At 38.3% G+C, this 25,005-nt stretch overlaps 1 protein-coding gene across 3 annotated transcripts in view; it reads right to left on the reverse strand.

Moving 5' to 3' along the window:
• LOC150084420 (NPC intracellular cholesterol transporter 1-like) overlaps positions 1-23,154 on the reverse strand; it is a 466,919-nt gene extending 443,765 nt beyond the window's left edge. Inside the window, exons 1-2 of one of the 3 annotated variants that reach the window (XM_090376058.1) lie at positions 22,381-23,154; positions 5,406-5,565 (exon numbers count right to left, since the gene is read on the reverse strand). In XM_090376058.1, the coding sequence (XP_090232184.1) occupies positions 5,406-5,565; positions 22,381-22,434 (214 nt within the window). In that variant the 5' untranslated portion in view covers positions 22,435-23,154. The remainder of the gene's footprint in view (positions 1-5,405; positions 5,566-22,380) is intronic. The other 2 variants (XM_090376057.1, XM_090376056.1) reach the window with 2 other exon arrangements.
• Positions 23,155-25,005: the final 1,851 nt, after the last annotated feature.

Here is a 25,005-nt window from a genome sequence, read left to right on the forward strand (position 1 = left end):
TAATCACCTCCTTATCCCTGCTAGAAAAATTCCTGTATATCATTGACAAGACACCATGAGCTACTCTTGCAGCTCGTCTGCACTGCTCAGAGAACTTCATATCTGCCTGCACAATTACCCCCAGGTCCTTTTCATTCTCCACCACTGTCAGTGTAGTACCGCAGAGTTGATACATTGCTCTGGGGTTACTGTTTCCCATATGCAGCACTTTACATTTGTCGATGTTAAACCTCATTTGCCACCTCTCAGCCCATCTGTTCAACCTTTCCAGATCCTGTTGCAGCAGCATAGCGTCAGTATTGTCCTTAACGACCCTGCCAACCTTTGTATCATCTGCAAACTTGGACATTAAACTTGATATCCCATCATCAATATCATTCATAAACACCGAAAACAACAACGGACCCAACACTGAACCTTGAGGAACTCCACTAATAACATTAGTCCACGTTGAGCAGTGTCCATTGATTACCACTCTCTGTCTTCTGCCACTCAACCATCCCCTTATCCATAGCAGCAATTTGCCTCCAATGCCACACTGCTCCAATTTGTGCAGCAGTCTTCCATGTGCAACAGTATCAAAAGCCTTTCTAAGATCCAAATATATAATATCAAAGTTATTCCCTGCATCCAGTTCTTTTGTGACTACATCATAGTATCCAATCAAATTGGTCAGGCAAGACCTGCCCTTAACAAAACCATGCTGCGTCTCAGCTATAACTGAATTCTTGTCTAGATGATCCTGCAGTGCTTCTTTAACCAGTGCCTCCATTAATTTACCTGGAACAGAAGTTAAACTAACAGGTCTATAATTACTTGTGTCAGCCTTTGATCCTCCTTTGTGAATTGGGGTTACATTTGCACATCTCCAGTCTATGGGTACCTCCCCTGAGTCCAAAGAAGCACTCATAATTATGGCTAGGGGTTTGCATACTTCCTTTGCTGCCTCCTTTAATATAACTGGATAGATCCCATCCACCCCAGGTGCCTTTTTTATGTTTATCCTCAACAATCTCTCCTCCACTTTCCTCTCAATTATTACAAAATTATCCAGCTCACTGACAATGTTTACTTTACCTACATCATTCTCCTTCCTGAATAACTCCTCATGTGTGAATGTAGATGCAAAATACTCGTTTAGATTGTTAGCCACCTGAGCAGGATCCTCAACTGTTGAACCATCAATATCCAGTGGACCAATCTGATTCATCCCTTTCCTTTTCGAGTTCAAGTATGTAAAGAACTCTTTTCTGTTTTTCTTTGCATCCTTTGCCAAGGATTTTTCATAGTCTGCCTTTGCCTGCCTAATCTCCTTTGTGACTTGGTTACAGACCAACTTATATCTATCATAGGCTTCCATGTCACCCATTAATTTGTATGTATCCCATGCATTTTTCTTCTCTGCCACATGTCTCATTAGTTCATCTGACAACCATTTAGGCCTAAACCTTGAACAATATTTCTTAGTTGGTATGTAAAGCCTGGTAGCCTCCAAGATTAGTTCCTTGAATGCTTCCCATTTTGAGTTTGCTGTTGGTAACATCATCAGTTGGTCCCACTGTATAGAATTTAAATACTGTCTCAGACCATCATAGTCGCCTTTACGAAAACAAAAACCCTTCCCTTTACCTCTGATGGTAGTTACCTCCTTGAGTAAATCCCACTTCAACACACTGTGATCACTGCCACCTAGTGGTTCATTTATCTGCAGGTTCTTAATGCATGAAGAATCACTACTGATAATCAGATCAAGAGTATTGCTCCCTCTTGTTGCCTCACGAACATGCTGATGTAGAAAACAATCATCCAATAAATCCACAAAAAGCCTTGCTAGTGTGCGAGTGACCAACCCACAAATTCCAGTCAATATCTGGGAAATTAAAGTCCCCCATTATAAGACTCTCTGATTTACTGGCCCACTCTATTTCCCTGTACAATATCTTATTATACTCATCAGAGTCATTAGGCCTATAGCACACTCCTACTCTCAATTTTGATTTCCCTATGCTTATGTCACACCAAACTGACTCGACACTGCCCTGTCCATCGATGTCGACTGGCTTCACTTCCTTGGACTTTATGTGTTTCTTAATTAATAGCATAACCCCTCCTCCCCTCCTGACCTGTCTATCCTTTCTATACACATTGTATTCCCCAAATTCCAGTTCCGCATTACTTATATCTGTGTGACACCACGTCTCTGATATCCCAACAATATCTGCCTTTGATGTTTTGAGCAATACCTCAAATTCATCAAATTTATTTACCAAACTCCTAGCATTGGTGTACCCGCAGGTATACATGCACCTGTTTCTATTCTTAGCTACCCTAACACAACCCATGTGTTTACTTGTACCGCAATGACTACCAGCAGTCTCTGAAATATCCTGCATCTTGTTTTTTAGACTTCTGCTCATTTCAATAGAAGCAGTGCAAGAATCACTTCCACCTCTGCCACTGGCTACTGTTAATCTATTAGTCCTTGTATCCCCCCAAACTAGCAGTTTTCCGACCCACCTAACACTGCCTCGACAGCATCAGCAAAAATTCTTGCACCCTTTCTATTTAAGTGTATCCCATCCCTGTAGAAGCAATCTCTCCTGTTAACAAGTACAGTCCAGGCTGAAAAAAAATTCTACCCCTTGAGCCTTGCACAATCCCTCCAGGGCCGAATTGATCGACAAGGCTCTCATCATATACTCCCTCCTATCGTGTCTGGGCAGAATTGCAGACACTTTCAAGTTCAACCCTAATTCACGGCTTTTTTTCAACAGTGACCTGTACTTGCTAAGTAATTCCACCGGTCTCCTACTCTTAATATCATTAGTGCCAACGTGTACAACTATATCACCTTTTGTGCCCTTAAAAGATGATATCCGCTCTACAACGTCATCAACCTTTGCTCCTGGCAGACATACCCTGGTCCTATTCCACCTATCCTTTTTACAAAGTATGTTCCCCGTTTCCCTGACAATAGAGTCACCAACAACTACTAGTTCCTGTGGGACCAGCGCATTCTGCCTAGGGGGCTGCTTCTGTGTTGCCTGATGACCAAGTGCAAGCTCTGGCGTTGATGTGGGCAGCTGAGAGCTTGATGGGCCCCTCAATTTATTTCCTTCGAGGGCATCCACCCTGTCCTTCAAGCTCTCATAAAGGCCCATAACAACGCTGAGTTGTCGCCTGATTTCCTTGCACTCCTTACATCGTGCACACACAAAGACATCCCCCTTGGCAGTATCATGTCCCGTACCCGACTGCTCCGCAAACATCAAGCAAACAGTGCATTTTAATAGACTGTGATTCAGAGGGCAACTGCCCCCCTCAGTTCTCCCCTGAACCACAGCACTCCCATTAGCTTGAGCCTTTTGCTTTGCTGCTCTGGTCAGAGTCATGATTCCGATTTAATTCAATAAAATTCAAAACAAAAATTAAATCCTTAAGTTATATCCCAAAACAGTTATGTTATATATATATTTTTTCGGTATCTAGTGTTTTCTAGAGTTCCCTTTATACAACTTCCGTATCACGTGTACCACTATAGTTATGTATTAATTATTTGTTACGATTAAGTCGTTATATATATATATATATATATATATATATATATAGAGTTAAAAGTACAATTTAATTGACAATAAAGTTTATCAAGATTAATAGATTTACTGATTAATTGACAATATTATATTATGCACTATACGACACTAAGCTTATGCTATCGTGTAAAAATGGCGGGATTTCACGAACGGTATTTCTACGGACTCGTAAGTATTGATTAGCTTCCAAATCTGGCTATCTCAATTTAGAATAAACTAAGGATCCTGACTAGGTCTATAATCTACTTATAGAAGATAATTTGTTATAACAGTTGGTTAATAAATCAACTAAATTTGGTTAAAAAAAAAAATTTGGTTTGTGACACGTGGATTTGATACCGTTACCGATACTAAGTAATAGCTACAAAATCTCTTGTTGGTGCTAAGGCAATTGGCTCCACTTCCAGGTGATGACGGCCAATATCTATTCCCTTTTGCAGGACAGTTTGGGCCCACGAGAGATGGTTAAATATACCTGCATGGTTCCTACTACATGGGAGGCGTGAGTAATATTTTTTGGCAGTACTTTCTCCACGATCGCTGTTAGGTACTGCTCTAAAGGGATATTTTCCTTGGTAGCAAAAATTACCATCCCATTTTCCTAGTAAGTAATAGCTGTTGCTTGCTTCATTTGTTGGAGCGTAGTTCTACCACATATGTGCTGTTGCATGTCGCAAGAGTGGGGTTTTTTGCTGGTGGCCATTAGACACTGTTTTGGAGTAAGTATTAACAATTACTGACTTTTTTTGACCTTGAGGTATTCTCTTGTTGTTGCAGGGTGTGGCTTAAAGTGTCAGCTTCACTGCTGGTAATGATTCTGTTGCTGTGGTTGTTTTTCCTTTGCTGGCCATAGCTGGGGGCTATTGTTGAGGTGGGTGGGGTGGAATAAAGGCATTACTGGAACAGTCAGCCTTCTATGGCTAAAAGTTGAAATAAAAATCTAACCTAGCTATAACTCTGCTAAAGCTATACAATCAAAAATGCTACTAATCAAAATCTCTCCAGAAAAGAATTAAAACAATAAGTCTTGAAAAGAACTCTTGATTTTTTAAGGAGTCCTTATGTGCTGTAATGTAATAACTAGATCGTATATATAGCTTAGCTTAATTTTTAGCACTCACCTCATAGTAATCCGCTTAGCTGGTGGAGAGTTTTATCACATACATAGTGGTTATAGGATTTTAATAACTTACAGGGATTATGGGTTTAAAACTAAGTTATGGGCTATAAAAAAAATTTTTTAAGAAAGGAAAGTGCACCTTCCATTCTATGGTTGCCTAATTAAATTAAATTAATTGAAGAAAAAATAGTTAATTTAATTTAATTAGGCAACCATAGAATGGAAGGTGCACTTTCCTTTCTTAAAAATTTTTTTATAGCCCATAACTTAGTTTTAAACCCATAATCCCTGTAAGTTATTAAAATCCTATAACCACTATGTATGTGGTAAAACTCTCCACCAGCTAAGCGGATTACTATGAGGTGAGTGCTGAAAATTAAGCTAAGCTATATATACGATCTAGTCTTGAAAAGAATTAAAATAAGTCTTGAAAGGGATTCTAGCAGGCAAAAGGCCCAACAGGAGGGAAAGGCAAGAACTTAAAAAACATGTATCTGACGCTGAAACTAGATAGGAGGGATAGATGGACGAATGGCCAGACATATAGATAGATAATCATGGATGACCTGGAATATTTTTAACGAAATGATCTGCTGATTTAAGTTTAAAACTTATCAGTTATCACAAAAAACAAGTAATTGAACTATTAACCAATATTTGTATTACTAATTATCTTACAATTTGCTACTTACCTTCAAACAAATTAGGACATATTCCTTTCAGCAGTGTGGTGTGATCTTCATCAAGTGTTTTAGGAGAACCACTATAAATGCAAGGAACACTACCAGAGTTTTTACTACTGCAAGTGATGCCATACATTACACAATGTCCATCTAAACTCTTCACCACAACCTGAAATCACAAGTGTATGCATAAATGTTGCTTCAAGAAATTAAACTTGGAATCTCAAGTTTCAAAGCTTCTGGGATCAACACTTTTTTAGTATCAATAATAAGGAGATGAATCTGTTTAACAGATTCACACTAAGATAAATTATGCTTATAATTCCAAAAAAAATAAGAGTAACCAGAAACCATGTAATCAAACACTAAAAATTCCAAAAACATACACTTATATTCACATTCTTTAGTTTATAATTATAAGTGAAAAGTATATTTTTTTATACATAATCTAGCATGCTAAAAGGTTTTCTGAAGGCTCTTCAGAAAACCTTTTAGACTCTGCAGTGTGGTGTATTGAAGTTTAATGACCTTAAACTTCAATGTTATGACAAACGTTAATAAAAGACAGTCGTATACCATCAAGGAAAAGCTGACTAATCAAACAAGTAAAAAGTAGGGTCTCAAAAGCACAAATAAAACGGGAGTTGGGTATTCTGGAGGGAACAATATGAGGATGGATTGCAGAAGGAAGACAATGTTCCTTCTTGGATAAGTTAGACAAAACCACAGGACTGGAAAGGAAGAAATCAAGACTCTGCAAAAAAGAGGCGGTGGATGATTGTTTGGTGTACTGAAGTTTAATGACCTTAAACTTCAATACACCACACTGCAGAGTCGGATATACTATGGATCTTACTGCCTGACACCGCCGTTGGAAAAAAATTCCAAGAAAAATATTAATGTTCTTTTGAAAACTTTGCACTGCAGCTCTGCAGTTAGTATCAATTGTCTTTCCTTGTGTAAGGGTTGTAACTGCAAAAAAAAAGGCAATTCATAGTTTGAGAGACTTACCTGTGCCGGTTGTGTTTTTTGTGACTGTTCAGTATGTATTGGCGATTTTTTTTTACATTTTTGCGAGCTTTACAGAGGTAGCTATCATTCATAATAAATTAAAATTGATTTCAGGGGTTATGACAAACGTTAATAAAAGACAGTCGTATACCATCAAGGAAAAGCTGACTAATCAAACAAGTAAAAAGTAGGGTCTCAAAAGCACAAATAAAACGGGAGTTGGGTATTCTGGAGGGAACAATATGAGGATGGATTGCAGAAGGAAGACAATGTTCCTTCTTGGATAAGTTAGACAAAACCACAGGACTGGAAAGGAAGAAATCAAGACTCTGCAAAAAAGAGGCGGTGGATGATTGTTTATATATGTGATTTGTTCAGAAATGCAGTTTAGGATTTCCACTGTCAGGTCCCATTCTGAAGATGCAAGCGGAGAAATTTTTTTAAGACTTAAAGCTTGATGGTGAATTCTCTGCCAGTGATGGATGGCTAAAGCAGGCAGAAACATCATGGCACTGGGGAAATAACAATTAGTAATGAAACAAAATCATCAGATGCTGATAGTGAAAAACAATTTATTAGTGACTTAAAATTTAGGTATGAAGGTTTCTGTGATGAGCAATTATACAACTTTGATGAGTCCGCACTGTTTTACAAAATGTTACCAACGAAATCTCTGGATTTAAAATCAACTCCGAACAAAGCAGGATTGAAGTTAAGGATTATGTCACTCTACTGTTGTGCTTGAATAAAACAGGAACCCATAAGCTGCCCCCTGTGGTAATCGGGAAAAGTAAGAAACCACATTTTTTTAAATCCATCAACCGAAAACACCTCCCTGTAGAATACATGAGCAGCTCAAAAGCATGGATGACTACAAATTTATTTTTGACTTGTTTCCACGAAATGTTTGTACTGTCAGTGCAACGGCATTTGAGAAAAATACGGATTGAACTAAAAGCATTACTGTTTTTAGATAACTGTCCAGCACACCCACCTGCTGACAGTCTCATATCTAAAGATGAAAAGATTCAGGCCATGTATTTACCAAAAAATACCACAGCATTAATCCAGCCCCCTTGATCAAGGATTCTTTATAATTTTATGGTAAATTACAGATGCAAGCTACTTTTATCTTTGCTGTCCTCCAATCGTGATGTCCCTGAATTTCTAAAGATGTTAAATTTAAAGGAAGTAGCATACAAAATTGGTCTTTCTTGGGAGAGTATTTTGAAAGATACAATTCAAAATTGTTGGAGAAAAAGTGGTTTTCTGAGAACAGCTGATGGAGAGAATCAAACTGTGACTGATAAAGAGCAAAACAGTGGACAGATTGCTATACATTGTGATATACAGGCAGTTCGAGTTACCCTTGAGGAACAGGAACTCATAGAGAATAAAACTGATCAGTGGGTTTATATTGACAAAGAAGAATTAGTGTGTCACTTATTAACTGATGAAAACATTGTTGAAAGCATCATCAACAAGAAAAGGACGGATGGAAGTGATGGGGAAATAGAAGAATAGAGGAGCAGCCTGTCAAAGTTCCCACAGATCAGGAAGCAGTACAACACTTAGAGACTGTGATTGGGTGGTTAGAGCACAGCAAGAAGTTGAGCAAGTAAAGATTTTGCAATTAGTGTCTATAAAAAATATGACCTTGCAAAAACAATTCTCTAAAAAGCAACAAAATATTACAGACTTTTTAAAGAAGTGATCAAATAAATTCCTTGAATTTTTTATAATTATCTATTGCTACATGTTTTTTGTGAAAATAAATAATTTTTGAAAAATTTGTTTGCTCATACATTAGTATTAACACTTCCCAAGTGGATTTTTTTGGTCTGCAGGTAGGATTAAAAAAAATTAAAGCACGGAATTGTAGAATAGAGTGTGGTAAATATTGCAGATATGGTTGGATTCCACTCACATATACATTTAGAGTCCGTTCAGAGTGAGAATCAATGAATTGGAGAAAATTTATAGGCATTGTTTATAGCAGTGTTTCTCAATCTTTTTACTCTCGTGGCACATTTTCCAAAGAAGAAAAATTTCGCGGCACACCTACGTAGTCATAGAAGAAGAAATTTCTAAATTAAATAAATAGAACGAAAAATAATATTAACAATTTTCTTATTTATACTCATATTATATCTGTGTTATGCAAACAATTCTTACAACCAAAATAAAATATTCGGACAATGATGTTAAAATAAAAACGACACTATTTTTTTTTTTAAGATTTCGCACACTTGGAAAATTTTGCGGCACACTAATGTGACGCGGCACACCCTTTGAGAAACACTGGTTTATAGCATGGTTGTCTTATAACGAGGGTCATAAACCACCACCCAAAACCCCGTAGTATAACCGAGGAGCAGCATATTTTGAATCTCTTGAAAATGCAAATGGAATTAAAAGAATATATGAACAAAAATTCAAAAAAATGTGGCAGATAATTACTGACCACATTACTGCTGGCAATCTTTTTTTGGACATATCCCAGCTATATGGTCATATATATATATATATATATATATATATATATGGTGGGCATTTAAATCCAGCCCTTAAATGACTGTATCAGTAAAAACTTGTATTATGAGGGACAACTGAAAAATTTGTGGCCTCAGCACGAAAGGATAGTAATACAGCATTAAAATTTTCGGTACTTAAAATGTGTAACACTTTAAATAGTATAGTAATTCACCAAGTTTCATGCAGTTTCAATAACATCTTTTATTTATTTTTTTTTTTAATTACAAGTCCTGAGAACAAATTTGTATGAATGAGGAAACAGACAAAAGCAGTCACTGTGCAACAATACAATATTTTGGAAAAAAGAAACTAAAGCCAAAGGCAATTTATGAAGATATGGTTACAATGTTGGGGGAGTATGCTCCTTTCTATTCCATGGTTAAGAAGTGAGAAGCAGAATGAATTTAAACAAAGGAGGGAGAGCAAGGAGGAGAACCCATGATGTGAAAAACTAAAATGTCTATCACTCCAGAAGTTGACAGTGTGTATGATTTGGTAATGAGTGATCAATGAGTGACAGTTTGGCACACTGCCAATGTCTTAGGAATCTCATCTGAAAGTGCGTAGCACATAATAACAGAGATTTTCACTATGAAAAAAGTGTCAGCAAAATAGGCCCCAAAGTTACTGATAACAGATCAAAAACACAAAAGTTGTCAAGTAAACATTTCATCATTTTCAAGCATATTCTGCAAATTTCTTTGCAAGTTTTGTGACCATGAACAAAACATGGTCCATAATTTGCAGCCACAGACAAAGAAGCAGCCCAAACAGTGAAAACACTCCTCCAAAAAAAAAGCTGTCGTCAATTGCTTATGCTGGCAAGGTGAAGGCATCAGTTTTTTGGGATGCTGATAGAGTATTGTTAGTAAATTACCTTCAGAAAGGCCAGACAGTAAAAGGCATATTATGCAGACTTGCTATGGAAACACAAGATCTTGTGTTTGCATGAAAACAAATACAAATGCTGAGGAAATCTCAAAGGGAGTCTTGTTCCAACAGGACAATACATCTGCTCATAAGTCAGTCATTGCCATGGCTCCACTGCATGAGTGCAGCTTTGAAATATTGAACCATCCCCCATATTCATCAGATCTAGCACTATCAGACTTTCACCTATTTCCTAATTTGAAAAACACCTAGCTGGAATCTATTTTCCCACCAACAGTGATGTCATTGCTGTAGTGTATGCATTCCTGGAGGCCCAAGAGAAACTTTCTATGCAGCTGGAATCAATGCATACAGCATCGGTGGCAAAAGGGTGTTGACTTCAGGGGGAACTATGTTACTTTCCAACATGTTGTCTCCTTTATTTGTTAGGTATACAAATCTCAAATCCACCCTACCAGAGAATATTGTTCTCTTTGCCCCAAAACCTCTCTTAGACTTCTAGACTCCATTCAAAAGAGGGCGGTTACGTTAATTAATGAACATCTATAACAAAATCTCTCCATACTCCCCGACTCACATTGTTCCTGCTGCATGCCTTTTCTATAGATACTTCCATGGGCACTGTTTTGAATTGGCTTCTATAATTTCCACTGTGTGTGTGTGTGTGTGTGTGTGTGTGTGTGTGTGTGTGTGTGTGTGTGTGTGTGTGTGTGTGTGTGTGTGTGTGTGTGTGTGTATTTCAAACTGATCAGAAGACGTGCCAAAACAAGCAGCATCCTTTTTCCACCCAAATTCAAACTCAACAAACAAACTTTTCTTCTTCCTCATTTATTCCTACAATATCCATTTTCAGGAACAACCTCACTTCATATGTATTTCCTGAATAATTACAATCTATAGAAATTCAAGTCTAATATCAAGAAGTATCTTCTTTCATCTTCTCAACCTTCAACACATGCATGATACTAAGTCAAATGCTTCCCACATAAACACCATGCAGACTTCCTCCAGTCAGTAAATCATTTTGATGAATTTGAATTGCAGGTCAAGACATCAAATACAGACATTATTTGGATATCAGAGACGTGGTATCGATCCAATAAGAGATGCATATTTCAAATTACAATGTCTACAGAAAAGATAGAGAGGGAGAGTGGTTATGCTCTTATTTAAGAAGTACATAAAATTTAAGGATGTGTATCCAGTTGACAAGGGTGGCCACTCCAATGTTCAGTCAGTTGGCATTGCATAAGCACTGGGAAAGCAAAAATCAGAGTAGGCCTAATGATTTTGAAGGGTACAACAAACAACTGTACAGAGAAATAGTGGACCAATAAATCAGAATGTCTTACAATGGGGGATTTTAAATTTCCAGATATAGACTCTAATATTTCAGTTGGTCACTTCCACACTAGTAAGAATTCTGTGGACTTATTGGATGAATGTTTTCTACAGCAGGATGTCAGAGAGGCAATCAGAAGGAGTAATACTCTTGATTTGATTATCAACAGTGATTATTCATGCATTAAGAATCTGCAGATAAAAGAACTGCTAGGTGGCAATGATCGCAGTGTACTCAATTGGGATTTACTTAAAGATGTAACTACCATCAAGGGTAAAGGGAAGAGGCTTTTACTTTTGTAAAAGGTGACTACAGTGGTTTCAGACAATTTTTAAATTCTATACAGTGGGATCAACTGATGATGTTACCAATGATAAATTCTAAATGGGAATCAATTCTAAATCAATTTTCAGGGATTTAATCTCGAAAGCTACTAGGCTTTTCATACCAACTAAGAAATATTGTTCAAGGTTTAAGCCTAAATGGATGTCAGATGAATTAATGAGGCTCGTGGCAGAGAATAAAAGATGCATATAAATTATCAGGTGACACAGAAGCCTATGGCAGATATAAACTAGTCTGTATTGAAGTCACGAAGGAGGTTAGGTGGATGAAGGCAGATTACGAGACATCTTTGGCAAATGATGCAAAAAAACAGCAAACAGTTCTTTACTTATGGAACTCTAGAAGGAAAGGGATGAATCAGATTCGTCAACTTAACATGGATGGTGTGACTAATTATGATCATGCTCAGGTAGCTGATAAACTAAATGAGTATTTTGAATCTACATTCACATATTAGGAGTTATTCAAGGAGGGGAATGCCAGAAATTTATCAAACTAACAGGGAGCTAAATGATTTTGTAATAACTGAGGGCAAAGTGGAGGAGAAATTTTTGAAGTTAAACATAAGGAAGGCACGTGGGGTGGATGCGATCTATCCAGTTATATTAAAGGAGGCAGGAAAGGAATTAAGCAAACCCTTAGCCATAATTATTAGCATTAGTAGATGCATATGATGCAAGAAAGCAAGCTTATGCAGCATCAGCCAAAAAAAAAAAAAAAAAACACACACACCACTCCCATTTCACCCCTCCGTTCATTCGAAATACCTGTCCAGTTGAGCTTTAAATTTGTTTAGGCTATCAACTTCAACAACAAGTGATGGAAGTCGGTTCCACCAACCAACCACCCGCTGGCCAAAGGCAAATTTCCGCACATCTATCCGACATCCGTCCTTCCTCAATTTGAATTTATGCCCTCTGAGGTGATTATTCTGAGCAAGATGAAGAATCCCATTGGCATTGAGCATGCTCAAACCATTCAAAGCCTTATACCTCTATCAGATCACCTCGCCGGTGCCTAGTCTCCGGACTCTGTAATTTGCAAAACTTAAGCCTTTCTTCGTAAGAGCAACCCTTTGTTCCATTCACTAATCTTGTTGCCCTTCTCTGTACCCGTTCCAGCAGCTCTACATCCTTCATGAAATGAGGCCTCCAGACCTGTATAGAGTACTCAAGATGTGGCCTAACCATTGCCTTATACAAGGGAATAATCACCTCCTTATCCCTGCTAGAAAAATTCCTCTATATCATTGACAAGACACCATGAGCTACTCTTGCAGCTCGTCTGCACTGCTCAGAGAACTTCATATCTGCCTGCACAATTACCCCCAGGTCCTTTTCATTCTCCACCACTGTCAGTGTAGTACCGCAGAGTAGATACGTTGCTCTGGGGTTACTGTTTCCCATATGTAGTACTTTACATTTGTCAATGTTAAACTTCATTTGCCACCTCTCAGCCCATCTGTTCAACCTTTCCAGATCCTGTTGCAGCAGCATAGCGTCAGTAGTGTCCTTAACAACCCTGCCAACCTTTGTATCATCTGCAAACTTGGACATTAAACTTGATATCCCATCATCAATATCATTCATAAACATCGAAAACAACAACGGACCCAACACTGAACCCTGAGGAACTCCACTAATAACATTAGTCCACGTTGAGCAGTGTCCATTGTTTACCACTCTCTGTCTTCTGCCACTCAACCATCCCCTTATCCATAGCAGCAATTTGCCTCCAATGCCACACTGCTCCAATTTGTGCAGCAGTCTTCCATGTGCAACAGTATCAAAAGCCTTTCTAAGATCCAAATATATAATATCAAAGTTATTCCCTGCATCTAGTTCTTTTGTGACTACATCATAGTATCCAATCAAATTGGTCAGGCAAGACCTGCCCTTAACAAAACCATGCTGCGTCTGAGCTATAACTGAATTCTTGTCTAGATGATCCTGCAGTGCTTCTTTAACCAGTGCCTCCATTAATTTACCTGGAACAGAAGTTAAACTAACAGGTCTATAATTACTTGTGTCAGCCTTTGATCCTCCTTTGTGAATTGGGGTTACATTTGCACATCTCCAGTCTATGGGTACCTCCCCTGAGTCCAAAGAAGTTCTCATAATTATGGCTAGGGGTTTGCTTACTTCCTTTGCTGCCTCCTTTAATATAACTGGATAGATCCCATCCACTCCAGGTGCTTTTTTTTTATGTTTATCCTCAACAATCTCTCCTCCACTTTCCTCTCAGTTATTACAAAATCATCCAGCTCACTGCCAATGTTTACTTTACCTACATCATTCTCCTTCCTGAATAACTCCTCGTGCGTGAATGTAGATGCAAAATACTCGTTTAGATTGTTAGCCACCTGAGCAGGATCCTCAACTGTTGAACCATCAATATCCAGTGGACCAATCTGATTCATCCCTTTCCTTCTTGAGTTTAAATATGTAAAGAACTCTTTTCTGTTTTTCTTTGCATCCTTTGCCAAGGATTTTTCGTAGTCTGCCTTTGCCTGCCTACTCTCCTTTGTGACTTGGTTACAGACCAACTTATATCTATCATAGGCTTCCATGTCACCCATTAATTTGTATGTATCCCATGCATTTTTCTTCCCTGCCACATGTCTCATTAGTTCATCTGACAACCATTTAGGCCTAAACCTTGAACAATATTTCTTAGTTGGTATGTAAAGCCTGGTAGCCTCCAAGATTAGTTCCTTGAATGGTTCCCATTTTGAGTTTGCTGTTGGTAACATCATTAGTTGGTCCCTGTATAGAATTTAAATACTGTCTCAGACCATCATAGTCGCCTTTACGAAAACAAAAACCCTTCCCTTTACCTCTGATGGTAGTTACCTCCTTGAGTAAATCCCACTTCAACACACTGTGATCACTGCCACCTAGTGGTTCATTTATCTGCAGATTCTTAATGCATGAAGAATCACTACTGATAATCAGATCAAGAGTATTGCTCCCTCTTGTTGCCTCACGAACATGCTGATGTAGAAAACAATCATCCAATAAATCCACAAAAGCCTTGCTAGTGTTCGAGTGACCAACCCACAAATTCCAGTCAATATCTGGGAAATTAAAATCCCCTATTATAAGACTCTCTGATTTACTGGCCCACTCTATTTCCCTGTACAATATCTTATTATACTCATCAGAGTCATTAGGCCTATAGAACACTCCTACTCTCAATTTTGATTTCCCTATGCTTATGTCACACCAAACTGACTCGACACTGCCCTGTCCATCGATGTCGACTGGCTTCACTTCCTTGGACTTTGTGTTTCTTAATTAATAGCATAACCCCTCCTCCCGTCCTGTCCTGTCTATCCTTTCTATACAGATTGTATTCCCCAAATTCCAGTTCCGCATTACTTATATCTGTGTGACACCACGTCTCTGATATCCCAACAATATCTGCCTTTGATGTTTTGAACAATACCTCAAATTCATCAAATTTATTTACCAAACTCCTAACATTGGTGTACACGCAGGTATACATGCACCTGTTTCTATTCTTAGCTACCCTAACACAACCCATGTGTTTACTTGTACCGCAATGACTCCCAGCAGTCTCTGAAATATCCTGCATCTTGTTTTTCGGGCTTCTGCTCATTTCAATAGAAGCAGTGCAAGAATCACTTCCACCTCTGCCAGTGGCTACTGTTAATCTATTAGTCCTTGTATCCCCCCCCAACTAGCAGTTTTCTGACCCACCTAACACTGCCTCAACAGCATCAGCAAAAATTCTTGCGCCCTTTCTATTTAAGTGTATCCCATCCCTGTAGAAGCAATCTCTCCTGTTAACAAGTACAGTCCAGGCTGAAAAAAATTCTACCCCTTGAGCCTTGCACAATCCCTCCAGGGCCGAATTGATCGACAAGGCTCTCATCATATACTCCCTCCTATCGTGGCTATAAGAGCTTCCTTGAACTCAGGGAAGAACCCATGGGCTGGAGGTGTGCAAATGTATCCCCAATTCACAAAGAGGGTTCAAAAGGTGACACAAGTAACTATAGACCTGTTCATTTAACTGCTGTTCAAGGAACATAATGGAGTCACTGGTTAAAGAAGTGATGAAGGATCGATCACCTAGACAAGACTGCAGTAATACTTCAGACACAGCATGGGTTTGTTAAACATGGGTTTGTTCTGGTCTGACCAATTTGATTGGATACTGTGATGTGGTCACAAAGGAACTATATGCAAAAAATAATTTTGACATCATATACTTGGATTTCAGGAAAACTTTTGATACGGCTGCACATGGAAGACTGCTGTACAAATTGGAGCAGAATGGTATTAAGGGTAAGTTGCTACAATGGATAAAAGGATAGTTGAGTGGGAGAAGACAGAGGGTGGTAATCAGAGGGTGGTGTTGTTTTGTGTATTCATCAATGATATTGATGAAGGTATATCAGGTTTAATGTCCATGTTTGCAGATAATACAAAGGTTGGCAGGGTTGTTAACGAAAGTAAAGACAGTATGCTACTGTAACTGGATCTAGATAAGTTGAGCAAATGGGCAGAGAAGGGGCAACTGAAGTTTAACATTGATAAATGCAAAGTATGGCATATGGGTAGCAGCAACCCAAGAGAAATGTAACAACTGTGATGCATCTCTCTTGGGTTTTTAATTCTCCACTTTTTTATTCTCGACTCAGGAAAGTGGAGAATAAAAAAAATACTTGGTAGTAATCGTGCAGTCAGATATGAAATTTGCTGAGTAGTGGAAACGGGTGCAAGAGTAGATCATGGGGTGAGTCTTGTCAATAATGTATCGGAATTTTGCTAGCAGGGACAAGGAGGTGATTATCCCATTGGTACAAGGCAATGGTCAGGCCACACCTTGAATATTGTGTACAGGTCTGGGGCCTCATTTTAAGAAGGATGTAGGGTTGCTAGAACAAGTACAAAGAAGGGCAACAAGACTGGTGACAGGAACAAAGGGGTGCGCTTATGAAGAAAGGCTTCAGCTCTGCAAGTTGAAGCATCTGGAGACTAGGCACCTGGGAGGTTATCCGATTGAGATGTATAAGGCCTTGAATGGTTTGAGCAGGTTCAATACTGATGCAATACTTCCGATGGCTCATATTAACAACCTGAGGGGACATAGATTCAAATTGAGGAAAGACAGTTGTAGAATAGATATGCGGAAATTTGCCTTTAGCTAGCGGGCAGTTGATTGCTGGAAAAGACTTCCATCGTTTGTTGTGGAAGTTGATAGCTTAAATAAAGCTAAGGCTAAGCTGGACAAGGTGAGTAGATGGGCATAATGGGAGGGGAAGGGATTTTTTTTTTTTTTTTGCTGATGCTGCATAAGCTTGCTTTCTTGCATCATATGGCTGGCTCGACTAATGCTAAATTAACCATAGCAGTTACTATCCTTTTCATACCAAGAAATACTCTTGAAGGCCTAAATGGATGTCAAAATGAACTGATTAAACTGATGGCAGAGAAGAATGAAAAAAAAATCTTTGGCAAAGGATGCAAAGAAAAACAGCAAAGAATTTTTTACCTGCATAAATACTAGAAGGAATGGTTGAATCAAATTGGTCCACTTGATATTGACTGTTCGACTGTTGATCTGCTTGGGTTGCTGACAAAATTAGAGTATTTAGCATCTACATTCACACATGAGGAATTCTTAAGGAAGGGGGTTGCCAGAAGTTTATCACATTCTAACAGAGACCTAAATGAATCTGTAATAAGTGGGTGAAAATTAGATGAAAAACTGTTGAAATGAAACATAAGAAAGACTCCTCTGGCAGATGGGGTCTCTCCAATTATATTAAGGGAGGCAGCAAAGAAAGTTAGCAAACCCTCAGCCATAATTATGAGAGCATCCTTGGATTCAGGGAAGGTCCCCACAGACTGGAGATGTGAAAATGTATCTCCAATTCACAAAGGAAGTCAAAAAACATGACAAGTAATTACAGTCCTATTAGTTTAACTTCTGTCCAAGGGGAAAATAATGGGGTCACTGGTTAATGAAGCAATTCAGACTCATCTAGACAAGGCTACAATTATAGCTCAGACACAGCATGGGTATGTTAAGGAAAAATCCTGTCTGAAAAATAAGACCGGATAATACTGTGTGGACACAAAAGGTGTGCAAAAATAATTTTGATATCATATACTTGGATCTCAGGAGACCTTTTTGATATTGTTACACATAAAAGACTGCTTAGTTTAGAAATGGAAGAATTACCTCTATGATGTCTTGTAGAACACTTCAGTGTTGATACTCTATATAGCTTGAATAACTATACAAATAGATTACACGTATTCCACTCCCTCGTAGACAAAATCAGTGATCCAATACACCACGGAATTGGAGACCTGCAAACCCCAACCCCAAAATACATCGAATCACCAACCCTAATCTTTAAGCGAGAGAATACAATATGTCCGTATATTAAAAACAATTTAAATGCTTTGAAACCAAATAAATGAATCCATACTTTTAATACTTTAAAAACTAATATTAAAACATAAAAAAACATTAAGGACTCCTCTAAGACATTAAGAGATTAAAGAATATTGTTACTTCCCTGAAGCGGATTGGGCTTTTTGACCAGGGTCATGATCACAGAAAAGTGAAACCGGAAACAGGGAAGCGGGTATTGCAGTGGAATTTTATAGCATGGAGATTAGTTGCGATCCTGGTGCATGCACGTGAAGGACCATGAATCTGAGATGGGATAGGGGCAATGTACATTGACTAAATTTTGATGTAATTTAATTTCAGGCCTCTCCGAAATTAATAGTTTGGTGTAATCATGTTGGACGCTAAGAATTTTTGCTTAATTGAATAGAAAGGTCACCACTGATCACATGGAATGCGATCTGTGGCCTTCATTGATCGCATGTAATGAGAGTTCCAAAACCGGGGAGCAGGATGAAAGGACAGATATTGAATGTTGTCTCATTCTCGTATTGAGTGCACAACGAGTGGATCCCTGGTATGAGGAGTTGTAATCCTTGCAAGATACATGTAGACTGTCATTTAATTGGAATGTGGAAGAGGATTGGACTTCATGGTTTTTTAGGGCAGCATGTAGGTTGGTAGTAGGTTTGGCTATGATTTTGAATATTGTCTTTGAAAATATTATTTAGTTGTTTGAACCATTGTTCAACATACGGTAGAGCAATAAAATATTTATGTTATTATTGTTGATAACAGGAGAGGTATTACGTAATCTGTTTTTTGCTTGTACCCTTATTTTGTTTATAATAGGTAGGGGGTAACCTCTATTTGAAATCTGTTTCTTGGTGTTTATTTCTGTGCTTAGGGCTGATTCAGATGTTGAGTGTTTGTAGGCATTAAGAAATTGATTATGGATCTTTTATAGGTGAAGGGGTAGTAGCTGTTGTAATGAAGAATTCCAGTGTTTCCTTTATAGAAAGGTAGCCCTTCTGAATTGAATTTTGTTCATAACCCATATGAGGGTTATAAACAAAATTTAAAAATATAATGATTTTGTTTCAGTATTTGTGGATTCTAGTGTGAAGCTTAATCTTAAATGGATATTATTAAAGTTTTGTAGGATGTCCTGTATGGTACCCACATCTGTGGTGCAGAGAATATCATCCAGATATCTACCACAGTAGGTGATCCACAGAAGAAAGGGTGTTAAATGTATTGTTTCAATATTGATAAGGTACATTTCTGAAAGTAAACCACTTAGATTTAACCCCATGGGTAGGCCATAAAACTGTTTGAAAACTTTACCTAGGAAGGTGACATAATTGGTTTCAGTTTAAAGTGTTATCAGATCAAATATAGCTGTAATTGGGAGTTTTGTATGGTTAACTGGTAGAGAGGTTTTGTTCAGCATGTCCCAGACAATGTCCAGGGTGTATGTGATGTTCACGTTGGTATATAAAACAGTGACATCTAGGGAAAATAGGTTGTGATTATCTTTAAGTGTTTTATCTTTTAGGATGTTAAATAGCAAATCATAGTTTTTTATTTCAAACTTTATGGTTTGTCCGAACAGTGACTATATTATATATGTGGGAAGCTAATGCTGAGAATGCAGAATGTTTGTATGAGCCTTTGCTGCTCTGTTATCTATTACTAAAAGACTGCTGCACAATTTGGAGCAGTGTGGCATTAAGGGCAAATTGCTGCTATGGATAAAGGGATGGTTGAGTGGGAGAAGAAAGAGTGGTAACTCTTTCTTCTCCCACTCAACCATGGACACTGCTCTTCCTAGACTAATGTTATTAGTGGAATCCCCCAGTGTTCATTGGGCCCATTGTTGTTTTCTATATTTATCAATGATATTGATGAAGGCATATCAGGCTTCAATGGCAACTGAAGTTTAACATTGACAAATGTGAAGCACTGCATAAGAGTAGCAGTCACCACAGAGTAACATACCAACTGTGTGGCATTATACTTAGGGTAGGGAAAATGGAAAAGACTGAGGGAAAAAAAGAATGGGGTAATTGTGCAGTCCGATATGAAGTTCTCTGAGCAGTTCAAAGAGGCTGCCAGGACAGCTCATGGGGTTTTGTCAATGATATATAGGAATTTTTCTAGAAGGGATGAGGAGGTGATTACCCCATTGTATAAGGCAGTGGTCATGCCACAGTACTGTATACAGGTCTTGAAGCCTCATTTTAGGAAGGATGTAAAGCTGTTGGAACGAGTACAGAGAAGGGCAATGAGATTGGTGAGTGACAAACGGATGCTCTTACCAAGAAAAGCTTCAGTTCTACAAATTGCAGCACCTGAAGACTAGGCACCAGCAAGTTGATCTGATTGAGGTTTTTAAAGCTTTGAATGGATTGAGCAAGCTCAATCAATCCTGATGGGATTATTGCTCTTGCTCATTTTGCCTTTAGCCACCAAGTGGTTGACTGCTGGAACAAACTTCCACCTGTTGTTGTGGAAGTTGATAGCTTAAAAAATTCAAGGAAGAACTAGACAAACTATTGAATGGAATGGCTTAGTGAAATGGGAGTTATTTGTTTTTTTTTCTTTTTGTTGATGCTGTATAAGCCTGCTTTCTTGCTTCATTTGCCACTACTAATGCTATTTACTAGCTGGCAGAGTGGAGGAAGCAAAATTATACACTGGTTGAGCTAAGTGCCTCCTAGAAAGTTACCAATAGGTTTCTTCTGGTGGATTATCTTGTGTTATCCTACAAAAACCATTCAGGGGCTGTACCCTTAAAATGTAGAGCATACTGGATCTCACCACAATGCTCATCATAACCTCAAGACTTCTTTCATACTGCATGATGAAAATTATAGGGGTTGGTAGAACTCTGCTCTAAAGAGAAACTAAACTTGAATAAGCAAAGTAGTGCTACTACATCACATGATGACAGCTATCTACCACCTAGTATGTTTTAGGTACAATGTTTCAGGACCTACACATGGGGGGAACATACTCAGTGTTAATAGGAGCCCCACCATCATGAAGGTACAAGGGGATTTGGCCTTCATAGACCAGAATAAACCAAAATTTTGGTCCACTTTACTCACAAATGGTGCCTGAATATTAATTCCATCAGTTTTAGCCTCTCAGGTAGCAAATACTAGCCAGTCCTACTTGGAACAATGTCTGTGACAAGCCTCTGGGACCTATCTTTGACAACTATTCTAAACCAACAACAACATCCCCAGCCACTTACCTTTCTGCCATTAATTATTTTACAATATCATATGGCAACATGTAGCATTGTAAAAAAATTAGTGTGGGCAATTACACATAAATAAAATACATAACTGCATGATGATGACACAAACAGGAACATTGGACTAATATCGAATTTGACACAGAAATGATAACAATTCTGAAATCGAAACTGGGTTCAAAAAGGGAGTTGGTTCGTGGATAACTATTGTCCTCCAGATCAATTTGGTGACAAATTACTTGCTACTGACCCACAGCAGATTTCATATGGGAGAGAAAAATTTTAATCAGGGTAAGGTGGAGGAGGGTCTTTAGAGCTCTACAAGTGCAAGCACCAATCATGATAGGGTGACCAAATCTTGATCAGTCAATTTCGGGATTTCGACCTTAAAAAATTGGGATTTTTTTCATTGGTACATTAGATTACAAAATACCTTGTAATATTAACGTATGTACATGTCCCTTCTTGGTTATTAAACATATACAGGTATATCTTGAGGTAGGTTGAATAAATTAGATACCCGTAGGTAGGTAAGTAAAATGTTTATTCGTTATTAGGTCAATATCAAACAATCAACAGAACATAGCCTTCTATTATTTTTTAATATAAACATGTAATAAATCGGGACAAATGGCGTCCCGCCTACGGTTCTTTTGGGACGCCTCTATACAGAGCCGAAAATCGGGATGTCCCGCAAATTAAATTTACATTCAGTTCGCCACAGGCTGCCAAAAGAATATATGTAGACCGGAAACTACAACATATCAATGGAATTTATCGATTCCAGCCAAGGAAGCCTTGTAGTATCACGAACTATTTGTGTTGAAAATTTAAGTGTCATATAATAAGCAAATATAATTTAAACAACTAAGTGCAACCTTTCAACTGTGGATTAACCCAGTCACACAAACCGGCAATCAAACAATGTTGCCAGCCAAATGTTCGACAGGATACAAAATTGAAGTTTCAGTACTACGTATCCTGTATATAAAACAAATTGGACAAGACAGTAATTTTAGGACTAATATACTGCCTACAAATATGAGAAAGCATTTTCTTAAAAAAAAAAAAAAAAACTGCACTGCTTGCATTCATAATAAAGTTCATTCGATAAGAAAATAGCTGAATATCGAAGAAAACCATTTAGATTCTATAGAATACATAAGTTAATACAAAGGTAGGAGAATAAATTTATTACTTACCAATAATGAGGTCACCAAAAATAAGGTCCCTACAAGTATACCGGAGTTGATCATAACTGAAATATCTACCGTTGAAATAATAACAAACTAGCAAAAAAATTCTATACTTCCATAAAATAATAAAATCAACTTGTTTTGACAGAGACAAGCACCTGGTAACAAAATATGTCGTAGTTGCGGCGTTCACTGTGATTTTCACAGCTGTTTGAAGGAAATTAAACACCTAAAATCATATACGCAGCCAATTACAACTCAGATATGGTTCTTTCTAGCAAATTGTACAATATGAAAAGTACGTTTTATAATTTTTTTTAAATACACTTTGGAAGCTATGAAAAATTACGCGATATGAATTCAGAACTTTTAAGACATACTGGACATCCTACATTCAGTTGTCATCTCACGAAAAACTACTGTATAGGATAGAGAATATAAATTACACTAAGCTACATAACAATTTTCAGTAAACCATTCCATCGCTTCTCATCAAAAGAATCATAAACTTGTCATGAAACACCTTTCTGTGCTCATACGAGTGGAGTGATGAGATGACTTCATTACTTCCGGTACTTGTGATTGGAGGAAACCATGCTTACTTTTCGCAACGTAAATTCATCTCAAGCGAGTCATACATAATTGGATTTGTTTGACAATTCAATTTTTAAGATGCTGTATCGCAGTGTTTCTTCATACTGCATAAGTCCATTCAACCGTTTATGTGTTTAGTGTATCACCCAGATAACCGTATTTTTAACTATAATTATCACCCCGGGGGTTCATGTCTGGTGAATATGGGCTTGGCACACCCAGGATCCTGAGCTGGATATCATCATTCTTCTCTTTCTTGGTGATTCCCTTCTACTTTTGACACACTCTCTCTCTCTCAGGGTAACTCGAAAAAAAAAAATTTTTAGCTGGTGCAGCAAAGCCTCAAGCTTCCTTGCACTATATGGCTAGTAATAATAATAAAAAAAGTGTTTACTATGATGAAACAATCCTGACACATGACAGACCGCGTGACAACTTCATCACGGCCACCTCCCACTGAGAGATATATGAAGAATTTTAGAGAAAGCGTCGTATATAAAGAAACCCAAGTGATTGGCAGTTCCTTTCCTCACTAAAAGACATGTTGTTATTGAGAAGTGTGGTTGAACCTATACAGTAAGTTTAGTCAAATCAATTTTATCGCAGTTAGTAAAGTGTATTTTAGTTCTGCCCTTATTTCAACAGTACATTTTTTTTTTTTTTTTTTTTTTTTTGACTGATACACATGAGCAGTTTATCCCGCAGATCCCGCGCTACAAACATAAGCAAGAAAGGTAAGGGAAAGCGCTGTTAGAACTATAGTGAATCAAAAACATTTATCCAGGGATGTGATGGAAGAGGCCCGTGCAAGTTTCTTGTTAAATTTTTGGGTATTATCCGAGCGCCTTGTTAATCTGATAAAGAAGTAACACTACTTTAACCGGGTTTTATGGCTTAAATCCTTCTCGAACCTCAAATTGGCAGCATGTCCGGGATTTATCTGTGGTTTTCATCTAGGACAAGTCCTAATTTATGTTTGCACAGATATTCCAGGGCCCCAAGATCGCAGGGTGTTCCAGGACCAATACTATTGATAATTGTCCAAGAACCAATTTCTTACATATACCCGTATTTGTCTCTGTAAATTGCGTGTATTCGCGGATCGATTTGCCTGTTTTCCTGGATGAAAAAAAAAACCAGTTACTGGGGGAAAAACCTTGCTATCTATGCCTGAGACCGATTAATTCAGCCAAGGAGTGGAAAAAAGCCTATTAAAGTTCCTCACGTCATCGTCGGGATTCGAACTCGGGTCTTCTCCACGCGGTGTGGGGAACGATACTACTACACACGCAGACTGTACAGCAGATACAGCCATAACTGGTCTCACGTAATTCAATTTCATTCTATTAATGTAGTGGAATTATAGGCATTTCATATACAGTTGTTTGCGTGATGGCACACGCAAACAACTGAATAAGATACTTTTACTGAAGTACTACTTTTGATCTTTTTCTGGACAAATACAAACAGATGATATTTGTAATCAATGTAATAAACGCTGCCCTACCATTAGTTTTTAATATTCGGACACCCTTCGGTTGACAGTTATTACATCCTACCCAAGTACCCCACGTCAGACACAACTACAGATATATTCGTAGACCTTTCAGAAGGCGGTAGTACGATTGTAAATGCAAGATCTAGGGATCAACAAAGTTATTTAACAGAGTTCCAGTGAGGAATGATAACAGCCAGCCAAATAAGCAACTTTTCAATGGCGTTGAAGATCCCTTGTCGACGACTGGTGATGTGATCTGCAAATGAAAGGGAACTGGTGCTGAATCTGTCACGAAATGACATGGAAACCTCCGACAGAAGGGTCCCGCAAAGAATCGTCCTTTCGAAAGGCAGGTCGACGTAGCCGAGCACGCGCGCGCACACACACACACGCGCGCGCGCACACACACACGCGCACACACACACACGCGCACACACACACGCACGCACGCACGCACACGCACACACACACACACACACACACACACAGGCCCTCCGTGAGATGACTAGAAAGACACATGTCAGCACCAGTCAAGTGCA

This window comes from Mastigoproctus giganteus, chromosome 6 (genome assembly GCF_048544385.1).
Source record: "Mastigoproctus giganteus isolate SK-2022 chromosome 6, ASM4854438v1, whole genome shotgun sequence".
Lineage (NCBI taxonomy): Eukaryota > Metazoa > Arthropoda > Arachnida > Uropygi > Thelyphonidae > Mastigoproctus > Mastigoproctus giganteus.